Source organism: Rhinolophus sinicus, chromosome 9 (genome assembly GCF_057876585.1).
Source record: "Rhinolophus sinicus isolate RSI-liver-muscle chromosome 9, RSI-T2T, whole genome shotgun sequence".
Lineage (NCBI taxonomy): Eukaryota > Metazoa > Chordata > Mammalia > Chiroptera > Rhinolophidae > Rhinolophus > Rhinolophus sinicus.
In genome coordinates this window covers 28,385,932-28,404,091 of record NC_142509.1, presented here as the reverse complement: position 1 = coordinate 28,404,091, position 18,160 = coordinate 28,385,932, and the positions used below count along the sequence as shown (strand labels likewise).

The following is an 18,160-nucleotide window of genomic DNA, read 5'->3' as shown; positions in this document are numbered from 1 at the left end:
CACCAGCTAAAAGGGGCTCTGTCCCAGTTACAGGTGTCCCTTTAATAAGCCTTTTCTTCCCAGGCATCAGGAAACAAATGAATTTTAGGGAAAAGGGAACCTCCAGGTCATCTGGGCCACTTGAGGTGGAGAGTAACTTAGAAAGCATTCCAGGGGGGCTAATTAGCTGTCTCACCCTAAAAACCCAAGTGATGTGGGAACCTTAGATTTTAGGGACTGTAGGAATTCTGTAAGTAGACTAAGGAAATATGCAAAAGTCCTCTTCTCCAAAACGATAAAATACTTTTTAAAATACAACTGAAAATACATAGCCAAGCTCAAAAGTATAAAACGGGTATATTCAAGCACCAGAAACAAGAAATCACTGCCATGTGGGTGAGCGGTGAGCATACCCCTAGGCCCATGGTGAGGCTTGGCAGTGGGTAGTGGGGCCAGAACCCAGCGATGGGCCTCCACAGCCAGGATCTGACACCCACAGCTGTGTGGGAAGACCCCCCACATGAGTTGGTGCAGAACAGCACTGCCTTCGTGTAAGCGGGATGAGAATCTGGTTGCTGGCCTCAGCCATGGCTCAGAGAGAGCCATTAGCCCCAGGCTGCATGGGCAAACAGCAAGAAGTCGGAAAATCCAACCCGCAAATTGGGCTCTACCCACAAAATTCAGAAGAAGCCAAGCTGAAAATCCAATGTAAAAACTAATTTGGAGCCAGTAAACCGGTAAGAGTCCTCCACAGCCCTGAGGTCCCGGGGGAGCCAGCATAATGACTGATGGTGGAGGGGTGCGGGCATGACCACAAAACAGATGTGGCAGCATTCTCCACAGGTTTGTGTATCTAAAAGGCTTCATTTTCTTTGAAAAGCAACACACAAGGATGTCTCCTGTGGTCCAGAATTCTGCTCACAAACCCAAGTGAAAGACTATCCCGAGAAGCTAAAGGTAATAGAGACTGATTCACAGATGTGGAAAAGGAGAGCCTGCTTTGCCCAAATCACGGGTAAAGCCACACGTAGGACTGAGGCGTCTCATGACCGGGGTTCTATATGAACATTCCCATTATGGATGAGGACTGATTACATGTGAAAGCTTCAGTTGCTTTTGAATGAAGATAGATATTTGCCCTCCAGAAATTTATATACAAGTGAATTTATGGAGCCAAAGGTAAGGACTTTAAATTCCTAACATGTAAAATGGTACTGCGGGTAAACAGAACCATCTATCAACATACTGAAACCAAAGATCAAAGGACCCAGGGCAAGGCTATTTCCTTCCCTCTGGCTCCACTTCTTACGGGTGTAACAGGGAAGTCAGCGCTCCGAGACCACGGCAAAGCCTGAGGTCACCCGAGTCTGCTGTCCCTCCAGCATCCCCTCCCAGTGTGCACACAGCCGAGATTAGGGACGTTGATCCAGGTCAGTTGCTAACTAGCTGAGTGACCTTGGGCAAATCACATGACCGCTCAGTCTGATTTCTTCCCCTGAAAAAAGGAGAGGGGGTTAGACTAGCACTAGATGGTTGCTAGAGCTTATTTCATGTCACATTAGGAGCCACAAAGCCTTTCACCAGGAATGGGACGTGGCCACAAACAGGAAGTCAAAGGGCCAGGGGAGAAGAAAAAAGTGCCAGCATCTCAAGCTCAATGAACAAACCTCAAAGACTCCAAAGGTCAAGCCTGGAACCCAAAACCTCAAAGTGATACCGTCCACAGCTCCAGCACTGAGAGAAAGCTCAGTTACTTCCAGACGAGCATGATTTCACACCTGAGCGTGCACTCAGTCTGCCTGACAACCTGGCTCTCCACCAACGTTTACAAAGGGTTTGAATGAATTCATGAAGACCCAGGCTATGGACCACTCATCGCCATCCAGCTTCTGAAGAGTCTCTCCTTAGCACCTCTGTTTATCAGCAAATTAGTGGAGAAAAACTAGAGCCTTCTGCCCTGGAACGCCCACTGTAATTGTCTTCAGGAGAAAACAAGGTTAGGAACATACTCGTATATGCATTTCTTCTAAAACCCAAGTCATCCCAGCTAATTGGAAAAACACCCACTACGGTCCTCCTGAGAATTGTCACTGCTGTGAGCCAGACCCTTGGAGAGGATCCTAAACGCTGGAATGGCCGGAGCCCAATTTCTGGGGCTGGCCCTGTCCCTCAGATGAACCGCTGGGCTCTGCCAGAAGGGTCAGCTCCCCAAACTCTTTTTTTTTGCCCTAAATACAGCTAAAGGGCTGTTGCCTGGATAAGGATGCCAGCCCTTCCCGTTAACCTTTTCTACCTGCCCTGGAGTGAATTCACCCATCTCTTCTAGAAAACATCGGCAAGTGAGAACAAGAGACAGCTCCTGTTGTGCGTACCCTGGGTGGTTCTCTGAAAGACAGCCCGAGCTGTGTATTGTAGTCAAGTCATTTTCAAGGTTCTTTTCCTCTAACAACCCCTTCAAGGCAAACAGAGTTCCATTAATCATTGATAGACTCAAGGGAAAGCCAAGTGACCAACGCTGTACTTTACTTCCACTGCCCCCACCCTCCCCAGCTTCAGGAAAATAAAGCCTCACCATTTGATTAGGCAAGTGATAAACCATTTTTCTCTTACAAACACTGTGTGCCTCGAGCCACAGTCTGCAATACTTTGGACATAAGCAATACTTAAACTGCCACGAAAGAAATGTGACTAAAATAGGCCAAGTTTCCTCGCTTTGGTACTATTGACACTTTGGGCCTGATAATTCTTTGTGGGGGGTGGGGGCTATCCTGGGCATTGTAGGACATTTAGCAGCATCCCTGGTCTCTACCCAGTAGGTGCCAATGTGGGTACACCCCAGGTGCAACAGCCAAAATTGTCCTTGGAGAAGGAGAGCAGAGTCACCCCTAGTTTAGAACCACGGGAACAGGCCAATTTAACTGTTGTACTATGGGACTGAAAGCTGAGCGGGTGCCACCCCTGTGGGCCTAGCTTTAATGCTTTAGACTTAAATCTGCATGTTTTCTAAAGCAAATCATATTCAAGAGACCCAATTCTGAAGATAAGCTGACTATTCAGTTCTATTAAAAGCAAATCATCAGGAGCTGGCCCGGTGGCTCAGGTGGTTAGAGCTCCATGCTCCTAACTCCGAAGGCTGCTGGTTCGATTCCCACATGGGCCAGTGGGCTTTCAACCACAAGGTTGCCAGTTCAATTCCTCAAGTCCCACAAGGGATGGTGTGCTCCGCTCCCTGCAACTAAAATTGAACACGGCATCTTGAGCTGAGCTGAGCTGTCTCCCGGATGGCTCAGTTGGTTAGAGCACGTCCTCTCAACCAAAAGGTTGCTGGTTTCGACTCCCGCAAGGGATGGGGGGCTGTGCCCCCTGCAACTAACAACGGCAACTGGACCTGGAGCTGAGCTGCGCCCTCCACAACGAAGACTGAAAGGACAACAACTTGAAGCTGAACAGCACCCTCCACAACTAAGATTGAAAGAACAACAACTTGACTTGGAAAAAAGGCCTGGAAGTACACACTGTTCCCCAATAAAGTCCTGTTCCCCTTCCCCAATAAAAAAATAGTGAAAAATAAGAAAAAAAATTTAAAAAGCTTTAAAAAAAAAAAAAAAAAAAAAAGCAAATCATCTCTGCTTGGCCTAAGTCTCCCAATCCTAACGTTTCATGGTTATGAAATTTGCTATGCAGTCAGCCTCTTTAGTCTTGTGAAAATTAAATTGTAAGAGCCAAAACGTGATATCTAATTTTGTACTTAAGACAGGAGTAGTAGCCTGGAGAGCTGAGCCTTACTTTTTGTCAGTTGTTTCTTTGAGGTCATTCCTTAGGTCCAAAGAACCTTCCTGGCACATTCCTTTGGAACAAATCATGCTTTTGAAGTATTTTGTGGCTGACAAGAGTCCTTAGGACAATAACTGAAATGGTTGATTGGTAGTTAATGGACTTTTCCTACTATTATAAGAAAGGTTCCAAAATTTTATTGGTTCATCCTCTGAATTACGTATTTCCATTCTCACAGTTAGGACCTTTGGCACACTTTTATCCCCAATAGTAAAATAGAAAAGAGGAGCAGAACTGCAACTATGGTTCCTGTCACAGCCATGTCAGATACGACCCTGTAAGTCAGACTTTTTGATTATGGTCAGATTACTTCCTTGGAAAATAAAAAATCAAAGACTAAAAGTAACAGGAACCAGACAAAAAAAAATCACCGTTTGCCAAAACTGCTGTTTTTGTCTAGATCAAGCAAAGTATTACTAACTGAAAAATAGAAAACATTTACCTTATAGACTAAAAATTCATTTAGTTAAAAATAGAAGTATTTACATTTTAAATTACCTCAATCTGAACTCCTCCCTCCAAAGAAATCTACATTATTAAATTCCCCACAGCCTTATCATAATGGATGAGAGATTTGAAGGTGACCTGTTTTCCTGATTCGAGCGGCATTCTAGGACAACTGGGTAAACCCATTCTAGAATAATCCTTTCAAAACGGCCTGGCTGCTTAAGGAGCTTTCAGGTTCTCAGTCCAATAGTGACCTCAATAAACACTTCATGGTTCGTTGGAAGTAGTAATTTTGACAACGTCACTGCTGGAAGATAATGGCGCCAGTCTCGAGTCCAGAAGGGCAGGGTGCTCTAACGTCTGTGTGACTCCCACACCCCCAGAGAAAAAGCCTCCTCGTAAAAGCAGTAAAATCCCATGTCATGATAACACAGGCCAGACTTAGGATTTTTATGGTCTCTCAAGAAAGGAAGAGGTCGTTGCACTGAAGCACACATTTTAGATCATTGCTTTATTTCACTATTGTTCAACAACAAAGTTCATTCCTCTCAAGGTGGATTTTGAATTTTTCCTTGTGTACTTTTCCTCATTCTGAATAAAAAAGGTAATGAAGAAAAAGCCTGTACTTTTGGAGACCTAGAATCTTATTTATGCTGATAAGCTTTTGACTGTAATTTCGTGTTACAATATTTCCTGCTGGCATCGCGGTGGTCACACGGGGCTCCCCACCCTCCAGTGAAGATGGCGTCCACAACCACCACCGTTGAAACCAAAAGTAAGTGTTGAAAAATGCACCTTTTACAATAAAAAAGTAGAAACCAATTCAATTTCCTTTTTTTTGTTTTTGTTTTTTACGAATATAAAGTTTCTTGTAAATATGTACAGTCTTTTGAGCTAGTTCTATCGCAGGAAGCATTTCACAAATGAGACACACGATATACACTTTCGGGGCTCTAGAAGCCCCTTTCTCATGGAGATCCTAAATGAAATGCCAAGACTGAAAGACCAGTTTTCAGTGACCTTTCCAAATACTTGTGGACCAAGAGACAAAAACTTCAGCAAACATTCAGTCAGATCTGCCCTTGGGGAAGGAGGGGATGCAGTGTGACCCCAAAGACTAAGCAACGCGTAAAACACGACAGCATGACACTTGCCAAGGGAGCAACAACATGGAGGATCGTGGGCGTTTCAAATGAGAAAGCACTTAGGTTAAGAGACGAGCAGGAAGGAGCTGGGATTTGGGCCAGGTTGCAATCTGGAATGTGGCCTGAACTGTGGACACATGGATTGAAACACGTGCACGTTCACCTGCTGCGGTGGGAACAGGTCTACCTGTCGGCTTGCCTCAGATGTGCCTTGGTGGGTGGAGGCGTGTCTGAGAGTCGTGGAGAATCCGAAGCAAGAGATGCCTTGTGGGAAATTAAAGGCAGAAATAAGGCCGCTAGTTAGCTTGCCAACTGCAAAGCCTCTAAGTTGGTTCTTTACCAGTCCCCAGGGGTTTCGCACTCTGACAGGGTCGAAACAGTGAGCCGCACTGCACCTAAGGACGTCCTGACCCCAGCAGAGGGGGGAGAGTTGAGCTGCGGCTTCCTCCTCAAACTTCCTGGTCTTAGTCTAGCCCTAGGGAAAGGCTTGTGTGGGAAGTCACAGTTTCGTAGGGTAGAACCGTGCTGGGTTTTGTGTGAACAGAGTCATCCACGAGGGAGTCGGCAGGAAGCGTGAAAGTGTGAGGTGGTGGTTTGCTGAAATCCTTCTCTGGTCGTAAGGCTTGAGCGTTTGGTTTTTTTGTTTGTTCAGTGCTACCGACTGCAGCTTGTTTGTGGCCAGTTAGTTGGCAAGTCGTCTGAGGGTCTCGATTCGGCGGAAGCTATGGGGTGGTACTAGTACATTGGCAAAGCAACCCAAGGGGGGCAGCCAGGTTGGGGAGCAGCACATGCAGTGAACCGCCATGCAGAACTCCCAGACGGGTCTCTTCCCAACCCAGGGGGGCCCGTCACAGACAGGAGGTGGGCGCCCCGGTCCCCTCCCGGGCCCAGAGACCCATTAATGCTGGGCTCAGAGCAAGTCTATTGCATGCTTTCCTGGCCAAAGCTACATGGAAAGCAGGGACGGCAGGCTGGGGAGGTGACGCTGAGGGGCGGGGAGGGAAAGCTCCTCGAGGTCCCTTGGCCCCAAGTCACTGCCTTGGAGCTGAGGCCCGATGACCTCCATACATTCTCAGCTGGTGGGAGGGGAAGTCGTCAAGGCCATAAAAGGCAATGAGAACAGTAAACATTTGGCTAAGATGTTACCCTGGGTAAAACAGGGCCATCGGTGAGGATGGGTTAGAATGAGAATGAACTATGTGAGTGCGGGAGGCTAGCCAACCAGCGGGGACTCTTCCACGATACATTTTAGTAGCAAAGACCTGATGATGGTGTGATCTAGCTAAAAATGACTACAACAGGAAATACACTGCTATTCAAATCTAGTAAGAATTCTGTTGTCTTAAAAAAAAAAAAAAAAAAAAGAAGTAGGAGGAGGGAAAAACAAAACAACAAAAAAACCAAACCAACCAACCCTAGGATCTGAAAGTAGCTATTAATTAGGGTTCTAACCAAGTTGTAGTCAGGTCCGGTTGGTTTTCTCTGATGAACTGGTACAGGCTGGAGCTGGGTACAAAAGGTTATGAATGCTTTGAAAGAGTAACAAAGTGTGGAGAGGGTGGCTGCAGGAAGGCGCTGACAGCTCCTAAGGGCCTCAGTCCCCTGCACCTCCTGGATGCAAGGGTGTCCGTGCTGAGGCGGGGCTGGGTCCAGCTGTGCCGTGGGTGGCAGAGCAGACAGGCGCTGGGATCCCCTTCAGCAGAGTTCCAGAGTGTGTTTGGTGTTTTCCTGCAGGTTAAGATGAGGAGTCGGTTTTTCTGACTGAGATTTATACTGAAGACTGGTCCCAGACCTAGGAGCAAAAGGAGGAGGGGGGGGGGGGTTAGCCACCAGAGGCCCGAACTGCTGTGCTCTATGCAGAATCCAAACAGGGACTTAGCAGTGCCTGGTCCCTCTCGGCCATTCATGCTGAGTGCTCTGCAGGTGGCACCAACTAGCAGAGCCAACCCTCAAAGCTGGGAGTCCATCAGGAACTGAAATTCACGGAGAAGTCCTCAATGTATTTCTACTGCTATACACACACACACACACTTTATCAGTCAATCAGATGAGATGAGGAAAAACATTTAGATGGCTTTCTTCCTCTCTATACCAGCAGGGGTGCCAACAGTGACGTGCAGATGACATCAGAAGAAAAATGCAATCCAGAAAATCAGCTTCCGGTGACAGAAAATTCAAAGTCCTTCTAGAAGGCAGCCACTGTTACCAGTTTCTGTGTAGCCTTCCAGAAAAATTCTGGATGTACGTGTGTATATTTGTATGTGTGTCTGTCTGGTAAAGGTACGGCATAGAAGGTTTTGTCTAGTATGTTACCTGTGTTTAAGAAGAAAGAATTGACACACACATGGCTTGGATGCATAGACTGTCTCTAGAAACTGCTAACCCCGGCTGCCTCTGAGGAAGGGACTGATACACTTTGGTAACTATTATGTTTTGAGGTACACACTTATACATACACATTATCTATCCATTTGCTTAGGAGGCTTCCTCCTAAATCAAGTACATTTTCTTCCTAACCTCGTCATATGACTCACAAACTCTGAATGACAGTAATGGAGTTCCTTTTCACAACAGTGCCCCTGAAGGGGCCTCAGCTCCCCAGGTCACCCCTCTGGCCTCCGGATGCGGCCTCACCTTGTTGACCTGGGACAGGGGGGTCCTCACGGCTCCCACAGGCAGCCGGCCCCTGCTGCTGTCTTCGAACAGCCTCCCGGGGGACCGCTCCCGCCGAGTGCTGAGCATCCGGCCAGGGGACTTCTCCCGCTCCAGGGGGCGGCCCGGAGACTTGTCCCTGCGCAGCTCGGTCCGCCCCTCTCGGTAGCGGTGGGGTGTGCTTGGCTCTCTCGGGTGGCTGGGGCCTTCGGGTGGCGCAGGACTGGAGGCCACGCGCTTGGTGATGTGCTCGTTGTACGTTGGCGGGCCTCGCTTGTTGGGGCTGCTGGCAACAGGAGAGGGAGGGGGCGCTGAGGTGTCACAACCCCCAAGGGGCATTTTCCTTTTCTGAGCAACCCCCATGCCCCAGTCTCACCAATGATCAGGAGAAAAACCTCCCGCCTGGAGTTCTTCAGGCTTTTAGTTTGTTTTATTTGGGTAGGGCGGTCAGGGAAGAAAGCAAAGACGACAACAAAAGAAAATCAAGCTTCCTGGTCTTGACAACAAAAAAAATCAAGCTTCCTGGTCTCGGAGCAGGCTTTTATTTACTGAGCACCTACTGTGTGCCAGGTCCTGTGCTAAGCTATTTTGATGCATTATCTTGTTAAATCATCACAACAGCGCTACAAGCTGGGAAAAGGCAAGACTCTCACTGTACAGACAAGAAAATGGAGACACAGACAGGTTGGGCGGCTCGCCTGAGCTAGTGAGCTGCAGAGCTGGGACTCCAATACGGGTCAGTCTCAGGTCATCATCTTCATACTGTATCCGCTGACCTAGTATTTTCCAGAGCCTAGAACGCCCAGGGGGGTTAAGCCTGCTACAAGGCCCTCGACACAATGAGCAGTTTTGAGAAAGCCTGTACTCATCACTGTCAGTTGACTTATCTGTCCCATTCCTGGGCCTGGTGTTTGCTCCTCCCTCCAGGTGGCTTTCCAAGAGTCTTTGTGGTACCCAATGATGATGCGAGAAGTGTAGGGATCAGGCCTGATATAATTAGGAAACTGAGCAGGACAGACAAAACCTGAGCAGGGCTGGCTCAAAAAATGTCCCTGATCCCAAAGATTGATGGTTAATAAGCAAACAACTGCACACACTGGGGCCTTCTTGTACGACGGGTCCTACCCTGCACCCAGGCCTGGCCCAGGTATTCTCGATAAAGATTTCAACAGACATGGCCCTAACCACCTCTCTGAAGAAGCAAGGTCCAGAAACGAGGCCTTCTGAGTCAATTCCTTCCTACCCCAATGAGCAGAAGAAAGAGTACTCGAGTCCTCACATCTGAGCACGGTAAGTGCTGGGAAAAGGCAACCTACTTAAAATGGGAACAAAATTTTATAGTGAATACTACTTGGAGACATGTTTTTCATTGACTGGGGCTTTATCTTGGAAAGTAACAGTAGAAATCAGGAAAATACATTTATTTTATCCTCGATATTTTTAAACTCTAAATTACAAACACAGTTACATGCTGATTCTCAGAATGAACCAAGTATAAATCTCATACTGATTTATTTTGCTGAAATTTTCTCAACAAAAATGTATGCTAACCTATAATATGACATTCTTTACGTCTGTGTTGGACTCATAAAGTCATTTCTTCAGAAATATTTGAGAGTGTCACTGGTTTTCCCAGAGGCCTAGCTTAATCCTTGAAATTTAAATCCTTCTCTTTGGAACAGGTTATCACTTTATCGACTTGTTGATGTTTCCCCCCTTCAGTTATTGGTCTAACTCCACCAGAACTTCTTTTGTCAATGCCCATAACTGAAAGCAACTGAGCGGCAAAGATACCAACCCACTGGGGAAGAGAGACCCTCGAGCGAGCTTGAGGGCCAAATCCAGACAGATGCCCGTTTTTATAAATAAAGTTTTATTGGAACACAGCCATGCCCAGCTGGTCATGCACTATCTCTGGCTGCTTGCCCACTACAGCAGAGTTGAGAAGTTGAGACAGAGACCATATGACCTGCAGAGCTGAAAATATTTACTATCTGGACCTTTACAGAGAAAGTTTGCCAATTCCTGCTCTACAGTAAAATGGAGCAGAGATCGTTTTATAAGTGGTCAGTTCACTGTGAATAGCTTCATGCCTTTCTCTTGCTTCCCGATGCAACCCTAATTGTGGAAATTCAGACAAGTGCTCAGAAAGCCAGAACCCTGTGTTGAGTATGCAGCAATCGAGTTGAGATAACTCAGATTTCAACAGCTTGAAATCAAGGTTTGTATTCATCTCTAGTTTTGTGGCTTTAAGATATGGAAGACAGATTTAAAAAAAAAAAAAAAAATGAATTCCAAGCAGGAGAATTACATTAAGCTTATTTGTAATGGAAGAGAAATTATAAAATGTGTCCACAGGGGCCCGTCATAAAGCAAGTGAGGGAGCTTACTGCCCAGGGGAAGAAAGATGGCTCAACAAAGGCCATTCGAGATGTCGGCTTAGATGAATGGGACGAAACACCCATCATTCTAGGGCGAGTGGGCAATCGTCCATCTCCGTGTCCGTTAATAACCGATGATCGACCACATCAATTTTATGTTTCTTGCCAAGAGTTACACGTCCTGCTCTGCTCAACAGACCAGGGCAACGTGGCCCGCAGTGAATCACACTTGGCCATGCTGGCCTTGTACATTCTGAACTGCCCAAAGCAGTCAGCAGCAAAAAGACCGTTTTAGAAGCCAGGAGACAACGAAAGACTAACTGCTGATTTTCCAGACATGCCTGGCAACTGCAGGAAAGCAACAACATTATTTCTTGTTCACAGGACCTGGAACCATTTTCGATCACAGAATAAGTAACTCATTACAGAGACTCCAGATAGCCTCAAAAGGAAGTTGCCTGGCCACCTAACCGGTGAGGCAATGCAGGGGGGAAAAAAACCATAATTACAGTACTTTGATTTCTTCTTGGCATGAATTGGGAACTACTTACATAAAATCTAGACATTTTCAGGGGACGACTAGAGACCTTTAAGCAGTCATTCTTGAGAGAGAGTCAAGCCGAAAAGAGTTGGGAGACGCTGGCTATTTGGCACTTCTGGTTTTCCAGTAAGTTCCTGGTATTAAAATCATCCTGACCAAACATTTCAGACTAAGGCCTATATTTCAGCAAAAAAGACAGACTATTCGTTAGGACATAGTCTCAGAATATTAAATTGATGACTCTTTTTCAGTATCTAAGCATTTTGTAATGTTAGAGACGGCTCCTCCACCAAATTGAGAGTCGCTTCGGAATAAAAACAGTGTCTTCTTCATCTGTGTAGCCCAGGTCCAGACACTGTGTTTGACACATGGTAGGGGGCCCACATAACTCTTTATAGACACATGAGGTTTGGAAACCAGTCCAGAAAATGAAAATCCTACGTCTAGTAAACATTCCCCTGGGTTAAATGATCTCAGACCTTCCTAAGGACCAAGAACTTAAACTTATACATGTCAAACCTACACATCAACCTGGATCTGGCTCCTAACCCTCTGTGTCAAGGCCAGTCCCACTTCCACACACTGCTGGTGGGATCACAAAAGGGTACATACAGCCTCCAGGGAGGGAAACTCGGCAACATCTCTCAAAATTATAAACTCATAACCAGTGTCACCCATCAATTCCTTTTCTAATTATGTATCCGACAGACAGATTCCTAAGCATCCAAAATGGCATTGGCAAAGTCATTTATACAGCAACAGACGAGAAACCACCCAAAGACCCGCTGAGAAAGGAGCAGTTAAATAAATGAAAGTCATGGGAAGGCATACTATGGAGGCATAACAAAAAAAGGAAGAAATCGTTTTTGTAACTGACGTGGAGCAATCGCTAAGATATTAAGGGACATAAGAGTATGCAGGGTGCAACCTATCACCTGTGTGAAAAAGAAGAGGAAGAGCCCCTCCAAACGGCAGGGTAAGGACCTCCCCACACCTGTCCCTCCACAAAAGCAACAAGAACACTGACAAAAATTGTCAATATCAACTTTTCTGGAAATGAACTAAAGGCTTGCCACAATTCGAAGAGTATTTATGTAAGAAAAACAGCTGAATCTCAGTAAGAACAACAAGCTCGGTGACATTTTTCACTCCACCTGTCCCCACGCCTCTCCCCTGAGAGCTGCAGTAATGTTGAAAGCAACAGCCTTGTAACCAGCCACAGGAGCTGTGAAAACCAGCAGCCTCGCCGCCACTGGAGGGAGCCCCTCAGAACCGAAGCTCCCCAGAAAGGACCCATCCCCAGAAAATTGTCACAATCGCATCTGTCTGGCTACTCCTCGGAAAAGACTATTCTCAGGGCTGGTTTTGATTTGGCCTGACTCAGGGCTACGTCACAAGAACAGCCCATCCCCCAGAAACTTCAGTGGCAGCACATAATAAAGAACACAAACTTTACCACGGAATTAGTCTAGGAGAGTAAATAAGTAAACAGCGACAAACCCAGGGAGGGAAATCTGATTTCCAGAGTTGCCACATCATATTATTTGAAATGTCTGGCCTCCAACAAAAAGTTACAAGACATGTAAAGAACCAGGAAAGTATATGTAGGACATCATTTCTTCCGGGAAATCCTCCCGGGCCCCCCTCTGAGCTCCCACAGTGCCTTAACCGACCCCAATGCCAGCCTCGTCCTCCTAGCCTTTTGCGTGTGTCTCTCCCCGGGGTTTCATCAGGGAAGGATGCATCTGGCTGATTCACCACTAAACCTCCCATAACAAGCCCAACGAGCCCAGTAGAATATCTGCTAAAACAATGAATTCCTAATTCCTGCTCCATTCCAAACAGAGCCACTCAAAATACCCAGCAGAGGAAGGCCAGACATTTCCTTCCGCTTTTTATAAGGGGGCATTTTTAAATATTCCTGACACTTACTGTGACTATGTCACTTCAAGGCCGTATATCTCAAAGAAAGGAGCTTGACTACTGGGAAACCTTCAGCCAGCTTAGCACGATTTCCTCTGCTTTGCAGCAAGCACTTGGCCCCCTGTAATGAGGCAGAGGAAGGGCACAGTACCTGCGGGAAGTGGAAGGACCCCGGTGGTGGTCAGTGCCAGACTCCTTCACGAGGTTTCCTTTGCAGCAAATGACCCTTAATTTATCCTGGTACGAGGACGCCAGGTAAATCGCTCCCGAGGAAATTGCAGGGCCCAGGTAGCGTGGGTTTGGGATTTCCAAATACGCTCGGGCAGGGGTCCTGCGGAACACCAGACGAGAGTTTACATTGCAGGTTGCTTACATCCCTTGGCGGGATACGAAGAAACACGCACCCGGCCTCCACACCCAACCCCCACCGCCGAGCTCGGCAAAGCCTGGCGGGCAGTGCTTACCCCAGAGAGGAGCGCGCCTGGATCTCAATCACTTCAAGTGAATTGAAGTGGGTCACAAACAGGTAGGGTTCTCTGTAGGCTGGGTGGCCACCACGCAGGAAGAGCGTGAAGGAAGGGATAAAAGAAAGAAAATCAAAACCTGGCTGCAATGCATCCTTGAACCCAGCAATCCCACGTAAAGGAACTGATCCTACAAATACGTCCACGTATAACTCATGCAACAAACACACCCCGGGGACAGGAGGCATGTTTGTATTCATTCACTGCCATGTTGTTAACGCAGAAAATGGTAACCAACTCAAGGGTACATGCTAGGGGATCAGTGAAGTAAATCATGGTATATCTATGGAATTCTGCACAGCTGTGAAAATGCATGAAGACGCTCCCCATGTACTGTATGGGAAAAACCTGAGGTGCACAGTGCACAAAGCAAGGTCCAGAATAATGGATAGAGTATGCTGCAATACTGATAAAAAGGGGGGTTACAAAAGGGGGGAACAAGAGTATATTCTTTTATGTCTCTGTATTTTCACAAAGTACTAGAAGAATAAGAAACTCTTAATTTTTTTTTTCCCTTAGGGAGTGGGCAAGGAGAATTTGGGAGACAGGTAACATGGGTGAGACTTTTCACTGGATACCTTTTTAAATTGATTGTATGCATTATCAAAATATTTTTTAAAAGACTGGGTTCATAGATAATTAGGTATTTCTGGTCTTAGTACTACATATCACAGTGTCATTGAAACTAGGATCTGATAAGAGCTGTTTTCTGTCTTAAAGAAAAAAGGAGATTATCACTCTTATTCCTTGTGGTAAACTATTGCTTTGGTATTAGACTATTAGTCGTGCCTGCTGGTTCTCAGGCCCCCATGGAGTCTCCTGGCTCTGAATCGGGACTGGCTCTGTGGCTTCCTTTAAACCGTAGAATATGGTGGAAGCAAGAAGGCCTGACAGCTTCTGCTTTTGCACTCTTGAAAGAAGCCCTCTCAGAGAGGAACTGAGCTCCCACCAATTGCACCAACTGCCCCCCATGTCTGTGAAGCCATTTGGGACTGCCTAGTTGTCAGCGCCTCCACTGACACCGCACGAAGCAGAACTGTCCGGTCAACCGCAGAATCATGGGCAATAAGCTGCTGGCAAGTCACTACGTTTTGAAACTTGGTATGTAGCAATAGATAAATGAAACAGCCTTGAAAGGTATTTCACCCATAATGCTGTTTTAGAAGTCACACAGACAGGTATGTACATAATTGTGTGTGTGTGTGTGTGTGTGTGTGTGTTTACACTTTCACTCAGCAAGTCCCCTGTTAGGACTTATGAGCAGAGGATACGATTTGACAAGTTCATAAAGATTAGTACAAGATGTTCGTCACAGCATTGTTTACACTTACAGAAAGAATGGCCGTGATCTGAGTGCTCTGCCGAATGAGAGCTGATAACACAGAGAAGTGCTCAGCTATGCCATGGGCACTATGCTGCCTTTGAAATGATTTAACTCAACTCACAGAGAACGGGTCCTTTCTAGCATGAGAGCCTAACAAACGCTTCACTGGGTTTGGACGATGCAGCTCTTCATCAAGCCTCAGAATCTTTGCCCCGAACACTCATTCAGGTGACTACTTCATGTGGTGTTTGGTGTCTAATGGAATCCACAAGCACAGTGCTTAGGCCAAAAAGAATCCCACCAGCAGTTCTTTCCCAGGACATACGCGGCTACCAGAAGACCGCCCCCCCACATCTCGCCTTACTTACCGAAGGCCAAAGGTAAGCGACTCCACTTGAGATCGTCTGTGCGGCTACGTCTCCCATAAGAATCCACGAACACCCCAAATTCTGCAAGAGTCAGAGCCCGGGGGGCATCAGCGTAGCCAGGCAGGGAGTGTCCACGACACACATTTTGATGGAAGAAGGAATCAAGCCCAGGGGACCACTGGCCAGATTTCACTGGCTCATTAAAACCTAAGGACCTCTGCTGAGCCACATCTCTGTGATTTGTTTAAAAAAAGAGAGTTGAAGGGAAAGGGGGGTGGGGGGGGTAGAAAATGGGAAAAGAAAAGGGAAAAGGAAGGAGGACGGGTGGGGAGAAGGACCGGGAGGAAGGGAGAAAAACAGAGACCCAGAGATAGGGAAGAAGAGACAGACAGACCCGGAGATTTGGAGGGGAAAAAAAGAAGGAAGGAAAAGGGGAGAGAAAAGGAACGAAAGGGAGAGAAAGAAGTGAAGGACAGAGAAAGAAAGAACTGCCTGCTCTTTGGAGAGAATATAACAGAACTGTACCAGGCTAGCGCCCTGGCGGGGGACAGGGGACCCCGAGGGGGCCTTGGTGGCAGCTGGAACCCACGCCGCCAGCCCCCCGTGGACCCAGGCTGGGACACCCGGTGCCCTTGAGCGCTCACACAGCAGGGGGCGCCAACTCACCGTGGAAGCAGAGCAGGTACTCCTCCCGCTGCCCTGCGCCATTCACCTGCACGATTGACACAGGGAAACTGTTGGAAGACGAGGCGAACACAGCCGGCGCCAAGGAGTGGTCGTTCTTATCCAGGAACTCTGTAAAGGCAGGTGAGAAGCGGGGCTTCAGGAACAGGCCGCAGGTGACGGCAGGGCCGGAGCGGTGCATGGGCTGGGAGCACGCGTGGGCTGGGAGCACGCGTGGGTTGGGGAGCACGCGTGGGTTGGGAGCACGCGTGGGTTGGGGAGCACGCGTGGGTTGGGGAGCACGCGTGGGCTGGGAGCATGCGTGGGTTGGGGAGCACGCGTGGGCTGGGAGCACGCGTGGGTTGGGGAGCACGCATGGGTTGGGGAGCACGCGTGGGCTGGGAGCACGCGTGGGCTGGGAGCACGCGTGGGCTGGGGAGCACGCGGGCCCTACCCTCAAGCGTGTACTGCTTCATGTCAATTTCGTAGAATTTATTGGTTCCGATGAGGATACTGTAGTTGGTGAAGTGGATGCAGCTGCAGGGCTCTGAGGTCTCTATCTCCTGAGACAGACAGAGGGCAGAAGAGGAGATTGTGACTGTTGACACAGGGCGGCCACGTTTCTGCCTTGGGTATCTAACTGAGCCTCGTGGACAGTCACCACTGGACTTGTTCAAGGGGTCGGTCACACAAAGCACATTCAATTTCCTTATGTCCAATGAGGAGGGATGAACCCTTTGCTACCTTTGGGTCTTTGTGACGCCAGACTAAGAAAATAAGGTCAAACTGTAGCCAGAAAAGGGTCACAAACAGCATGTCAACGAAAAGGTAGCACTGAAAAAAAGAGCTTTAAAAAGACAACATTCTTATCAGAGGAAAATGCCTGGAAAAATACACCAACTATTAACAGCGGTGGCTGGAGGGAGTGGCTTTAGTTTCCTTCTGTTTTCCAGCTTCTACATTTCTATTTTGAACCTCTATTACCTATGTAATTATTACCATCACCATTGTTGTCATCGATCTGACTCATCTGCTTCCTAGTTTCTTCCACGTGCTTTCAGCCAATCTTAATGGCTTCAAAAACCTAGACAGGCTTATTCAAACTAGTGGCTAGGGATTAGAAAGAAGCAATGATTTATGAGAATTCCACTGAAGCTAACAGTTCAAATTCTAATCGGCATTATCATAACCACTGAATACTTATTGGATTACCTACTAAGTATGAAGAAACATTTCGGTAGCATGGCATAATGAAATGGTAGGGGAAAATCGCACGTTAGTTTTGGTCTCAACTTTGTAACTTGGGATCTCAGCCAGCCTCAACTGTCTTACCTGAAATTGGGGATTGCCACCCTTGCTTCTCTGAACTGTTGTGAAAAGTGTAAAGTAGGCAGCTCAGTGGCTGGCACCAGTAGGTGCTCAATAAAAACACAAAGTAAACTGACAATAGCCCATCCAGGATAAGACAGTTTCTCTAACAGGTAATGACCCTTATATATTCATCCCTCGTTTTACTTTTGAGACTAATCATGAAAGCTTCTGAAATGAACCAGGTTTATGATGGGTGGAACATTCTTTGGCTAGAGACAACAGACAGCCTTCTCCAGAAGCAATACAAAAATAAGGAGCTAATGTGTAGCTTGTCCACACTGCAATCATCTTCACAACTCACTCAGCTCTGAGGAGAATCAGCTCCCTAATTACATACTGAAACACTGGCTTTTCCAAAGCTTATTAATAGAAACTTTTAGGATCTGAGAAAGATTCTGGTAAGTGCCACCAGGGACTGACAGCTTCTCAGAGAGATCTCTTTCCTTTTCCTCCTGGTTCAAAAGAAGCGTCTCCTCCATCAGCCAGCGTCCTTTCTGCCTTAACAAAAGGCTGGGTTCACTAGGCTGGCTGGAGAGGCAGCTCACAAACAGGAGAAGGAAAGGGAGAGGGAGAAACTGTAGCTATCAGTGGCTCTGGAGCTTCCTCCAGGAAGGAAGGCGTCTCTATATATAATATAACGAGGTCACCCAGGCTGAAGGACTGTACGGTGAAGGGACCAGACACACGCTGTCCCCTGAGGCAGCACACTTCCCACCCCAGCTCGCAGGGAGAGCAGGACAGGCGGGGCCTTGGACTTACTTTCCGAATGCAGTATTTGCTGAGGTTTTCGTTGTAACGGAGAATGACGACTTTGTTGGGCATGGCTGCACAGATGCAGAGCCCGTTCTCGATCTGAAAAGCAATTGGGGAAAAAGAAGCATGTCACTGGTGTATATACTGACCCGTAAGAAAAATAGGAAAAGAGCATCAATTTAGAGCCGGCTGTTTCAACCTTGGCACTACGGACCCTTTGGACCAAATAACTGATTATGATGAGCTGCTGTTCCG

General features: G+C 47.2%; 1 protein-coding gene across 18 annotated transcripts in view; it reads right to left on the bottom strand.

The window, feature by feature from the left end:
- Positions 1-4,752: 4,752 nt before the first annotated feature.
- The window catches only part of CIT (citron rho-interacting serine/threonine kinase), a 154,027-nt gene continuing 140,619 nt past the window's right edge, over positions 4,753-18,160 (bottom strand). For 11 of the 18 annotated variants that reach the window (XM_019753968.3, XM_074321908.2, XM_074321909.2 and 8 more), the window contains 8 exons: positions 17,912-18,004; positions 16,236-16,344; positions 15,785-15,913; positions 15,119-15,199; positions 13,367-13,445; positions 13,054-13,233; positions 8,040-8,343; positions 4,753-7,197 (listed from right to left, as the gene is read on the bottom strand). In XM_019753968.3, the coding sequence (XP_019609527.2) occupies positions 7,174-7,197; positions 8,040-8,343; positions 13,054-13,233; positions 13,367-13,445; positions 15,119-15,199; positions 15,785-15,913; positions 16,236-16,344; positions 17,912-18,004 (999 nt within the window). In that variant the 3' untranslated portion in view covers positions 4,753-7,173. The remainder of the gene's footprint in view (positions 7,198-8,039; positions 8,344-13,053; positions 13,234-13,366; positions 13,446-15,118; positions 15,200-15,784; positions 15,914-16,235; positions 16,345-17,911; positions 18,005-18,160) is intronic. The other 7 variants (XM_074321905.2, XM_074321907.2, XM_088800975.1 and 4 more) reach the window with 1 other exon arrangement.